The 12,655-nt window shown below is 37.1% G+C and overlaps 1 protein-coding gene across 7 annotated transcripts in view; it reads left to right on the top strand.

The window, feature by feature from the left end:
- Positions 1–12,655, top strand: part of CADM1 (cell adhesion molecule 1) — a 333,594-nt gene that overhangs the window by 260,081 nt on the left and 60,858 nt on the right. For all 7 annotated transcript variants that reach the window (XM_055273222.2, XM_055273223.2, XM_055273224.2 and 4 more), the window contains exons 2-3: positions 6,779–6,925; positions 8,543–8,695. In XM_055273222.2, the coding sequence (XP_055129197.1) occupies positions 6,779–6,925; positions 8,543–8,695 (300 nt within the window). The remainder of the gene's footprint in view (positions 1–6,778; positions 6,926–8,542; positions 8,696–12,655) is intronic.

Below are 12,655 nucleotides of genomic sequence, written 5' to 3'. Positions count from 1 at the left end.
CATAATCAAACCATGCATAGTAATCAGCTTTTGGAATTCAATGCTAATCAAACATACCTATAGTATGTGTTTAAGCGAAAATAGAGAACGTTAATTTGCCATTAGTCAACTAAACAAGAACGTGTATACAGAATATTCATGAATAGCTTAATGTTGTGTCAGATGATACTTTTTGTTTTGTATTCAGGGGAAATCAACAATTTTAATTGAAGAAAAAACCAACACAGAGAAGGATTACTCTTTAACTTGCCATTCAAAAATTTGCCTCACCTGTTACTGATTATAAAAGGAGGTTAAATTAAATAAAATATTTTTTCCTTTTATAAGCTCAAGTGACACAACGGTAATTATATAGCAGAAGATTCTTTTGAGATCTTGACCGTCTCCATGCCATAGGATACAGTGTTATAAATGCTACATAAAATAAAGCTTTCAAAACAACAGCAACAACAAAAGCCTTTGAGCATATATTGCTTTTGTAATTAGCAATAAATAAAAGGTGTTATCTAGAAAGAGCCAAGAATAGAAATATCTTGATGACTTGGTCAGGGCGTCTGGCATCTACTCGTAGCTGGGCCTCATGCTTGTCGTATGATTTCAGGCCTATCTCCTCCCTGGGCCTAAAGTGAGAGAGTTGATCTCCAAGTTTCTTTCTACTCAGTTCTATTGATTCTGGATTCCATAGGGTTCTATAAAAAACAAGGTGATACAGATAAAGTGTTTGGGTCAATGTCATGTATTCTTGTTCACTCCATTATTTGTTGAGTTGGTTTAGTTTATTTTATCTCTAAGCCTGTGAACTGTATGGTTGGCATTTATAATTATTTTCACCATTAAGTAGACAGTCTTTGGAGCAGACAATCAACATATTTGACTTAACTGTTTGGTGTAACAAAACATGGAGAGGATCAAAAAGGTTAAGAGGGGCTTTGTAAACAGCAGACAGATTGATTGCTTTTGATTTCAGATAAATACTAAAGTATTCATGCAGGTTGATATTTGCCTGTCTCAGAAATAAAGAATTGCATTTGTCTTGAAGAGGTCACACCCTTAACCTTAAATCTACAGTTGATGGGCCCCTCTCTTTGGACTCTGGTTCTCACTGTCTCTTGTCTGTACATTGGATGCCTAAAAATGTTACTGTAATATTTAAATAGAACTAAATTCTTTCATCAAACACTTTTGTGGCTTGAACTTTGAGTAATTTATTTTCAAATTACTTTTACTGTAATTCTTATTAATTCAAATAGGTTTCTGATTTGATATAAACTCTGTAAATGCAGGGAACAGTTTAATGAATTGAAAGATAGGAGTGAGTCTTTTAAAGGAAATGTACAAAATATGCTGACAATAATTGCTTAGATAGACATCAAATCTTAATGGCTTTGTTAATGATTTGTAGTGAACACTGTGTTTACGTTGACTTGGGGGAACATATGTAGTTAGAAAGATTTTTCCCTCTGGGTTTCAGCAGAATCTTAATATTTTTCATTCTTTTCCTGAAACGTACTCAACTCTGTACTAGTTCTCAGAAATGTTAGCAGGAATTGCAGTGCCTCTGCTAGTGATGGTTTTTTTTCAGGTAGGGATTAGATGTTCTTCTTCCAAGCTGGGCCCATCCTGAACAGGGCTGTAGAAATAGCATCCAACAGAAATGAGCATAATTGACAAGTCATTTGAAGTTTCAAGTCAGCGAAGGCTCACACATCTAAAGAAAATAAGTTTTCCAAAATGTGCTTCTTTGAAAATTTCAAACCTAGGAGGGTAGGAATGAATAACCCTGAGCCTTTCATTTGTGTAAAATTTCAAGAACTATCATAGAGTTTTTAAAGTAATAACTTACTATATTGATCATTAGCAGGATGATTTTTTTTTTAACAATCAGTAGTTTTGGTTTGACTCCTATGTGCTGATTTAATGTTAGGTTCAGTCTTCCATAGAGCAGAAGGTTTTCTTAATATGATTAGTTTTCCTAATATGATTTTGCTACTGAAAGGAGTAGGTCAAGGGACTGTATTTGCTTTTTCTCTGGGCAAACTGTCTTCCCTGTGAAAAGTCGCTGGTGCTCCTTCTCTATGTCAGTAACAGTTTACGTAGTTGCCATAGTATAAACTCAATTCTGTTTTAACTATGACTTGCCCTTTTATTATAGTCTTGAGTAGAGAGACTCCCCGGTGTAAATGAAGTGCTTTATTTATGAACAGCCAGGCAGTGGGGGCGAGAGCTTGTGGTGCTGGCAAAAGGCCGCCATGCACTGGTAATAAAGGCTTTCTCTAGGGGCAGAGTGCCGAGCACTGAAAGAAGGAGGCAGTAGTAAACAAGGTGTTTTACATTCAGGACAGTTTCTCTCTCATCTTAAAGTGTGTAATTGTGTTCTGGATAAAATATGGAAATAAAAAAATTCAGAAGTTGCTCATAGGCAAATAACCCTCTTTAAAAACAAGTACATTTTCCAAGGCAGAGCCAGTATGAACCTTGGCATCAAAGCCTGATGCTGGCTGGTAAAAAGTGCAAGCTGTGTGGGCCGGAGAATCTGATAGAACCGGGTTCAAGCACCAGCTTGGCCACTTAGCTGAATGACATCAGGCAGCTTATTTAAATCTCTCTGTCTCAGGTTTTTCATCTTTAAAGCGGGGATACTGAAAACTCCAGGAGTTTGAGAGAGAAAAGTATGTGAAGCATCCTGCACAGTGCCCAGCCCTGGATAAACATTTGTTCCCTTCCCCATGTCTCATTTAAGATTTGCCCTGTCACCTCCCTACGGTGGCCATATTGTTGACTGAATAGATTCCAATCCAGGCAAGTGTTTTATGTAATGTCACTGAAATGGAGTTTATAATAAAATGAGGTTTTAGGAAAGAATCTGTAAACTATGTTAATTGAAGACTGAATTAGTAGGGGATTTATGTGCCCACTGCACCCCTACCCCAACAACTCTGCTGTCATGGTCATTACTAATCATAAAAATACATTTTATCTTTCTTTAGACAATAAGCTTTCTCTTCATTGTGATGAATGCCCTAACAACTTCTAGTTTACCACAGGAGGCTTGATTGTAAGCGAATGGGACTCTCCAGTGCCATAGTTTTATTTTTAGGAATTGTCTGGCAAATTGGGGAGTTATAGGGAATATAGTTGCTGTTACAAATAAAAATCCAGTTGGATTCTGTCTTCTAAACCTCACCCATATACACTGATTAGCAGTCAAAAATGTCTGTACATGCCAGATATTGTTCCACCCTTAAAATAAATTACCTTCCTGTTAACAGCCTTATTTAATGGCTACAGTATATTGTACCTATTTGATTTCTTTTGCCCAGAACATGTGCTGTTTCTGCCTTGACATTATATCTGCTAATTGAGTTTTAGAAAATCAGAAAGGTTTTAAAAATGGATTCTTGAAGAAAGGCACCAAAGTTGCCTATTTGTACCCTTCTGCTACACATCAAATTGTGTTTGTAGCTACCTAATTGTCATGATATCTATTTCAAGGGGAAGTTTATCAAGTCACAGTGCACCCTTCTGTTTGGAAGAAATATTTGAGGATGTAAGCAGAAATTATTTTTACATAAAGGCTTCAGGCAGTTAAGAGTACTGACATACATACCATATTTTCATCACTGTCATTCACTTCCTTTGCCTCAAATAAATAGGTCATTATTATTCCTTTGCAGCCATCTTATGGCGCCTTAAAGTGTGGAGCTCTGTGTAACATAACTGTCATGCAGCTGACCCATATAATTTATTGGTGATTTTTACAGAATGACATCCTTGGGCCACCACCATCAGCCAAGGCCGTTTGATAATCTTTCAGCAAAATATTTCATGATCACTTATAATTTTTTAGCATTAGTATTATAACCATGTTAACATAGCTAGGAATTGGCATTTTCTGAGACATTGGATTTTAGGTTAGCCTTAGCAATTTTAGAAAATAATACAGTCATGATGATGATACCACCATGGATTTGCAGAGCACATTAGGTGCCAGAGCACAGCAAGGGCAAACATTTGCAGATGGAAAAATTTTACCTGAATGATTCACTCAGTAGTGACACATTAAAATAGTCTGGCCTTATAGTACTCAATTATAAGTGATTAAGAATGTTTAGACTTTTCTAGAAAACAAACAAAACCTCACTCTGTTTTATTGTTGTCATTGCTTAAAAGACAAAATCATGGACAACATGCCTCTTTTCCCATTCCCTATATACATGTTTTGTTGCCTTAATATGAGTGTAGTATGCTACTCTCAGAATATACTAGCCTTAGGTTTTCAATAAAGAGCTAAAATTAAAGCATACAGTTATTTCCACAGGAACTATTCTATTAAAGCATAATTGAATTGCAACTGGCTTTAAGTCCCAGTGGCTGCAAGATAGTAGTCAGGATTTGTAAGGCCTTGGTTTATGTTGAAGGGATTAATGCCTGTCACCAGGCATTTCCACATGTATCTTTTGTAAACTGAAGATTATTTGTGTTGCTAATATACTTCCTTTGATAGAAGAAATCCCTCCCATAACCCAGTAAGACCCTGTTTGGTATTCTAGTCTACTCAAAGCAAGTCCTATGCCTTAAGACAGTTATAGCCCTTGAATCACACAATTAAATTTTTTCTTAATTTTCTTAGTAGATTGCACGTTACCTGAGGCTGTGAGAGTGGTGGCTTTTCTGTACACACTTTTGCCAGGGCCAGCAAAATCACCTTGAAAACCTCACTTGATTGGTAGAAATTTTCTTCTCCTTTTTCTTTTCTCCAATCTGGGAATAAACTTTCTCTCTCCAGCTGGGTTCTGAATTCTGTGTTTGTCACAGTACTGCACTAAGGAAAAAATAAGCATCTGTTCATTTTTTTTTTTTTTTTTTTTTTCTGATCACCTTTTCTCTTTGTTGTTATTCTGTAACACTGTTCGGCATACTAAGCCTCCACTGCTGGATCAAGCTACGGGGAATTTACCCTCTCACTCACTACAAGCCCTGTGGGCCTGCGTGCTCACACCCGGGTTAATTCCCTGGATCACAGAGCTCGAGGTTGGGTTTCATTTTGGTCTGCTCCTCAAGCACCAGAAATTTTTGTTTATCTGTGGCTCTAATAATTGTTTTTCCTTATCCTTTTAGTTTCCTCTTTTCTAATCCTCTGCTGGGGGCTGGTCTATTTCTAGGTGGATTTGGCTTACAGCCATCTTAGCCACCCCTCTCACGCTTTCCCAGTATGTCCTAGCAAAGAAAAAAAAAGGATCCTTCAACAGAAATACGATAGCAGGTGGAAACCTTCCATTTATTCTAATTGCATCTCTATTTATACTGTCTCAAATTTTCTTTGGATGAGTATTTATCTTTGACCTTTGTTTCTTTCTGTGGGATCATTTTTTTTAAGGAGCAAATAATCTGCCCTGTAGTGTAAAACAGCTACATAGGGAGGTCCTTGAGAGCAGGAGCCTTATTCTTGGATCCACACTACTCCCAATGCAGAATGGCTTAATAAATCTTTGTATTTGATGTGTAGAGAAATGAAGATGATGATGATGATAGCAGCTGCTGCCATTTATTCAGTTTTATGAGAAACTAGACACAGTGCTAAATGCTTTATATTTATTATCCTTTTTCATCCTCCCATCAGCCCTGTGAGATAGCTTTTAATTACTATCCCCATTTTTCAGATGGGAAACTGGCTCAGGGACTTTAATTAATTTTCCAGAGATCACACAGCTAAAAAGCAGTCTCTCTCTCTCCCCTTCCCTGTTGACCATTACACCGACTGCCTATACCACACTTTTTGTTCTGTAAGTAGGGATAAGGTATTGGTTTTCACCCACATGGCAGCTTCTTAAAGGCTAGGACAGCATATACTTCTGTATCCCCTACTATGCCAGGTGTGACATTGAACACTGGACAATTCATCCTTTGGTTCTGAGTTGAACTCACTTCTCCTCCTACCTGTGCTGTGGATCATTTAGGACATTTATGAGGTGGCCCAGGCTGCCGTCACTAATCTTAGAAGCAACAAACTAGGGCAGATCTGAAGATAATTCTTATATATCAGTGAATCTGAAAGCCTCAACTTTTTGACATGTTCTGAGGGAGATTTTCTAAATGGCTGGCAGTGGGTGGGGGGGTGATCTGCAGATAGGGGTGTCAGTTCAGAGATGCCTGGGGCTTTGGGTGAATCATGAAGGTGTGAGTTTCGGAGAACAGAGTAACAAACTCCGAACCCTAAGCCTTCCCAGGATTTTATTGAGATCCCAAAGAGTCACTCACTCACACACGATGAACTGCCTATGCATTGGGACTGTCAACATCACCTAACAAGACGAGATTATTTATTGAACCCTCCTACCTACTTCTATTAAGTGGCTCCTTGAGTTTCTGTGAGGCTGACCAAATAGCTTAGATCAAGGGCAGGTAAGCTAAAGTTGGCTGTGTCTATCTTCCCTACTCCATTTGTAAGAGCTTCAGCATTCACAAAAGCCGGTACTCTGACCTTTCCAATACCTCCTCAATATACTACTCAACTAGTACAAAGTACTAGGGGCTGAAACCTTTTGTATCACAGCTTTTGAGAGTATGATGATTCCAGGCTTAGTTGTATTTTGTCCCTTGATCTACCTTGGATTAACAGACTTGTTTTGTAGACTACAAAGAAAGGTATTAGAGCCATGCTAAATGTTGCTACTTGTGTTCATTTTCTAATATGCCTAGTTCCCACTTTAATAGATCCCATTGGTCACATTTTAATTGATGGAAATTTTCCTCTGACCTTTTCTTCCCTTTTTTTAAGGTGATGGACAGAATCTGTTTACGAAAGACGTGACAGTGATCGAGGGAGAGGTTGCGACCATCAGCTGCCAAGTCAATAAGAGTGACGACTCTGTGATTCAGCTACTGAATCCCAACAGGCAGACCATTTATTTCAGGGACTTCAGGCGTAAGTTTCCATCTCTATAGTTGCAGATGGCAACTTTTTTACCTACATGTTGTCTTGATAAAGAGATTGCTAAGGCCACCTTTTTTAAATTTAATGTTAGATGCTTAAAGTTTAGTCAATTCTTTAGAGGGAAGAAGAGACAGGCAATCATAATCTTTCTACTTAATAGAAACCTTGAATGGCCCCTTTTAAAAGTAAGGCAGTCTTACTTTGCAATAGAAATTGATTGTAGTAATTCAAGGTAAATTGCAATCGAGTCCCAAATACTTAGCTGACACAAACAACTCAAACAGGGTAAGGCAAGGAAAATACAGCATTCTGAAAGGTAATCCCTTTGGTTTGAAGATTGAAGTTTCCAAGGCAATACATGCCTATAAGCATAAAACCAAGTCTTCTCTCATCATAGCCTTTGGCATATGGAAGTTACTGTATGCTGAAATCTTTCCAAATGTAATATCACAAAAAACAAAATTGCAACGAACTTGTGTAGAATAGAAATGGTTCATATCAGTGTCAGGGCTTAGTAAGAGCAAGAATCAAATCTTTTGAAAAAAAAAAAAAAAAACTGTTATTGGAGAGCATTGGTGCCCAACCAAAGCAAAGCATGTCCCTTCCCAGCTGCTTGTTCCCTTCCTCCCCAATACCTCAGGGTCATTCATGACCTGTGGAAAACGTTGATAAACCTAAGGAACATTTAAAAGGTTGAGGGAAGATAAAAGGAAATAAGCCAGCTTCTTTTCTTAAAGTTAATTTTTGTCATATACTAAGTTAGTCTTTGCCAAAATTAAGAAAGGATTTTGAAAGAGAACATTTGAACTAAATAAGAGGCCGACATATATCAGTTTTGCAGTGATTTTGATTTCCTGCTTAATGCCTAATCAGTTTCATACTGTGAAGCCAAATGTACTTAGGAAACCACAGGACCAGTTTAAGGCCCCTGCAGGCTCGAGGTCATCCACTTTTGGCAGCTCCACCTCAAATCACATCAAATATCTTAAGGTGCTTCCAAGTTGATTAGGTTTATTTTGCTATTAGATTGTAAGTTTTTAAAATAATTTTTCATTTTGCTTTTGTAATTAATACGAAGGCTTTTTTAGTTCTGTTTCATAATTTGAAACCCTTGTTTTTTGAAGGCCTTACTTACAATTTTTGAGGCATTTTAAAAGGCTGTAGGCCCTAGTCCCTGAACTTCCAGTGCTCAAAGGCTAGGGGGCCCTGGCAGTCCCTGCTTCAGGGGACTCTTGACCTGCTTTTTCCCTTTGTTTTCTTTTTGTCTATCTCTAGTAGAAAACCTGAAAACATGTATGAATAAGTGCTGAAAACTGACAGCATTTAGAATTGTGCCAAGGTAGAAGGGTGTGTAGCTGGGTGTGTGTGCATATATATATATATATATATATATATACACACACACACACACATACACACACACTCACACATGCACTCATATGCATAAGCTTCCTTTGGACAGGGTTATTTGTCTACATGAAGTTACTGCAAACACCCAAAATAGTAAGTCAAGAAGTACCAGATACAGCAAGATTTAATAAATAATTAAGGAAAATAGACTGTCCGTCCACCTTCTTACAATCACTAATTCCATGTTTTGTTTCACAGCTTTGAAGGACAGCAGGTTTCAGTTGCTGAATTTTTCTAGCAGTGAGCTCAAAGTATCATTGACAAACGTCTCAATTTCTGATGAAGGAAGATACTTTTGCCAGCTCTACACCGATCCCCCACAGGAAAGTTACACCACCATCACAGTCCTGGGTAAGAAATGCATGTGGGGCTTACCTGGGGAAATGGAATAGGGATGGACCTTTTACAGCAGCAAGGAAAAGGTTAATGGTGAATTCTCCTGTTCAAACTTGTTTCAGGAAGAATCACCGCCCATCTTGCTGAATTTTAAAAATAGCCTATTTTACCAAATGCTCTAAGGAATGGCAATCAGCAGTCTTTATAGATTCCACCTGCTCTTGGGTTTCAAACCTCAAGCTTCAGAAGCAAAGATCAAGAGAATTTAGAGCCCTCAAATGAATCACTCACCACATGAAATGTTATTGCTTCTAACTACTGGGATTTTTTTCTTCCTTGTGTGCGGGAGAAGGGGAGATGGACTACCAAATCTATACCCCGTGGCAGAGCTCAGTTATGAAATCCATGTAATGATTTTTCCTTCTGAGTTACATCCTCATTTTAATATTGTTGATCTCCTTTTCATTGGCTTGACTCATGGCCTTGTTTATTGCTTATACTCTAGATTATGCTGTAAAAATCATACTCCATGAACATAAACTTTGCCACAAATTGCAGTCATTGGACATAGAAGAGTTAAGAGCACCGTAATGATAATAAGCAAAGAACTGTTGACAGGCTGCTAGGTACACCTCCAGTGAGCTGAGTGTCTTCATTTATGATCACCAGATTGTGAGTTTCAGCAAAATCCCAGTGGCCAGGTTTCCATGTTTATATTTTAATATAGTCAGCAGATATTTCTATGTTGAAGGTGGTCTGAATTAGTCACCTTTAGACAAGCTTACTCTACTGCATAACACCAGCTGATTTGGATTCTTGAAGCTGAATTTTCAAGGACATACACTATAGCATGAGGCAAGATCTCTTGATTTACACCTTCGGGAAGATGATGAATCAAAGTCTATTTGAGGCGGCAGACTGCAGCTTTTCAGTGTAATGATATGAAGATTAAAGAGGAAAGATAAATATGAAGGACATTTTTGCTTGGTATGTGTGCACATATATGTATTTATGGATGTACATATTGAGCTGCTGCCTCATTACTTTACTTCAACACAGCTGTAGAAGGGAAAATTTTTTTTATTCATTAAGCTAAAACATAACCCTAATGCTCACATATATGTTTTTGACAAGAGGAGTATTGATTTTAGAAAGTTGTGTTTAAAACCTGTCCATACAATTTCTAATCTGGTCTGTGTTTAATGATAGATGGCTGTCAGATAATCATATTTGTCACTATTGTGGTCTCAATCTAGATTAGACCTGTAGAAATAGTAAGCATGGGAGGTTTTGCTGGGATAACTATTTTGGTATTTTGCAGATGTACCAAATTTGCAAGCATAAGTTTGAAGTTTTCTGTCTGTCTGCTTGTATCAGAGTATTTGAAAATGCTCTTTGCTTATTGGAGTAAGTCATTAGCAGCATAGACTTCAAATTGACCATCCACTCATCCACCCTTTGACTCATCATTGTTTATGGCATTTCCACAGAAGTGACAGTCATAAAATCTATTTATGGCATTTTGAATTTTCAGAGTATTTTACTATACATACCTTTACGTATTTATATGTTGTTTCCACAGAAGTAAAATGATAATAACAGATGTTAGACATCTTGCCTGGGTTACAAAGCACTCAATAAGAACCAAAAATCTTAGAATTCAGAATAAACCTTACAATTCTGTTTTACAATTACAACCTTTGTGTCTTCCAGTCTAGGTTGTTTTCAGTTAAATACCGAATGATTTGTTTTAAGATTTTTTTTTTTCCTAAGGGCACACATCTTTTGTTTTCAGGAGTATATCTAGCCATTGGCAAGCAGTTACTACTGCCTGTCATTTTCTGGTGCCTGATACATTTATTCTCAAAACAACTGCTTTAGATCGGTTTGGCTCTGAATACACCATGTGCGTGGGAGCCAGTGTGCCAGCACTAGAATTTTGAGAGGCATTATGCCTGTAATCCTTTTGGAGGTCTGATTATTCTAGAAGTAATAAGTTCCTACTTGTATTTTATAGAAGTATTAACTTAAATGTACTTGAAAGTAGCACTTTCAAGCATGAAAAGTAGTAGATGTTCTTTCTGTAGATATTATTCATTCACTTAATATTCTTTCCATTTAATTTACTCTAGGATTCCTTGACAGAGTAAAATTGTTGTCATCAGTGTTTGAGTCTTTCATTTTCCAAAATCTGTCAATTTCCACTGATACTCGTATATCCAAACCTTTCTTGTAAGGTTTAGAGTTTTCAGATATTACAATGAATGAAGAATGACATTAGCATCTTCGTTGCTATCTGCAGTTCTCTGAAAAGGACTCCATGTGTACTTACACAGCTGTCAAACTTCTTGATAGGTTGAAGATGCTCATTTTAGTGCATGTGTCTGTTAGTTATTTGATGCATTCAGTAAAAACTTCAGCGTAACTGTAAGATATGGAGATAGGTACTTGTTAATGTTGTCTATGCTATTCTGTAGTTACTATTATGCTTATGATTTTATCCATGTAAAATCTGAAGACTCTCCTATGATATTTTGTATGCATTTGGTGCCTTTAAGGATATTCATTCACTCCTTCCATTTGTGACGATTTTGTTTCTTTCTCCAGAACATACCGTGGGACTCTCTTTATACTACTATTCGTAAGAGGAGATGAATGAGACAGAGAATACACTTCTTTAAGATTAATATAGTTGCTGATAATAGTAGCTAATATTATCACAGTCCTGTCCTTCTAAGATTAGTGTTCGTTCTTAAGATTCCAGGAACAGGAGAACCTAATTATTTTAAAGGGTCTTAGAGTGAGATTTCACATACTGATCAGCTTTAAGACTCCTCTTTTGTTGTAATTAATGTGACTCATCTTGATATTGCTGATTTTTGTTAAATGTTGTAGGCGTAATGTTTATAATTAGCACTCTTATAGATTTGAGGTTAGCTGAAAGAACCTTGACATTTCATTACTGTTTTCTGGTATTTCCCTCTAAGTGATTTTCATTCAGGTTTTCATCTATATGCACCTCCTTAGAAGTATCTTTGGTTATTTTCATTAATGGCTGCAGGCAGTTTTTACTAAATGTGCCTGTTTAGTGGACCATGCGTAAGTATATTCTCTGGTTAGCAGCAGTTTTAATTCATTTTTCTTATAAATGGATTTTTATACTTTACTAACCTTTTGTATTAGACATTATGAAGCTAAAGGAAAAACAGGGTAGAATTAATAGACCAAAATAAGTTTTAAGATTTTCTTGTCCAACCTTTTTTTTTTTTTTTTTTTTTTTTTCAGAAAAACAGGTTTAAATCACCTCATTTATATTTTTGAAAGCTTTCTTGCTCTTAAAAAAAAAAAACAACTGAGCAAAGTCAGCTTTGTAACATATCACTAAACTATTATGATTCACATTATCAGATTTTATTTTATAAACCAAACAACTCCAGTATACATGCCTATTTCTTCTTCTAACCTTAGCTAAGATCAGAAATACTGGTCACAATCTTGAGAAAACTATTTACGGGCTTGGAAAAAAAAATCATTCAGTGATTTCACAGGATGGTGAGCTCAACAATAAATAAGCCCTTTATTTTTCTACACTGGGCACATTTTTTTTTCTTTTTTTTTGAGATGGAGTCTCCCTCTGTCGCCCAGGCTGGAGTGTAATGGCGTGATCTTGACTCAATGCAACCTCCGCCTCCTGGGTTCAAGTGATTTTCCTCCCTCAGCCTCCTGAGTAGCTGGAACTACAAGTGCCCACCACCTCACCTGGCTAATTTTTGTATTTTTGGTAGAGACAGGATTTCACCATGTTGGCCAGGCTGGTCTCAAACTCCTGACCCCAGGTGGTCCACCCACCTCTGCCTCCCAAAGTGCTGGGATTACAGGCGTGAGCCACTGCAACACTGGGCGCGTTTTCTAATGCTTTTGAAGTTTTCCACATTTTTACCTTGGCCATAAAGTTGAAGATGATGTCAGCTCTTA

Source organism: Symphalangus syndactylus, chromosome 3, assembly GCF_028878055.3.
Source record: "Symphalangus syndactylus isolate Jambi chromosome 3, NHGRI_mSymSyn1-v2.1_pri, whole genome shotgun sequence".
Classification (NCBI taxonomy): Eukaryota; Metazoa; Chordata; class Mammalia; order Primates; family Hylobatidae; genus Symphalangus; species Symphalangus syndactylus.
Note: the sequence above shows the minus strand (reverse complement) of the source record. Positions and strands in the feature narration are given on the sequence as shown.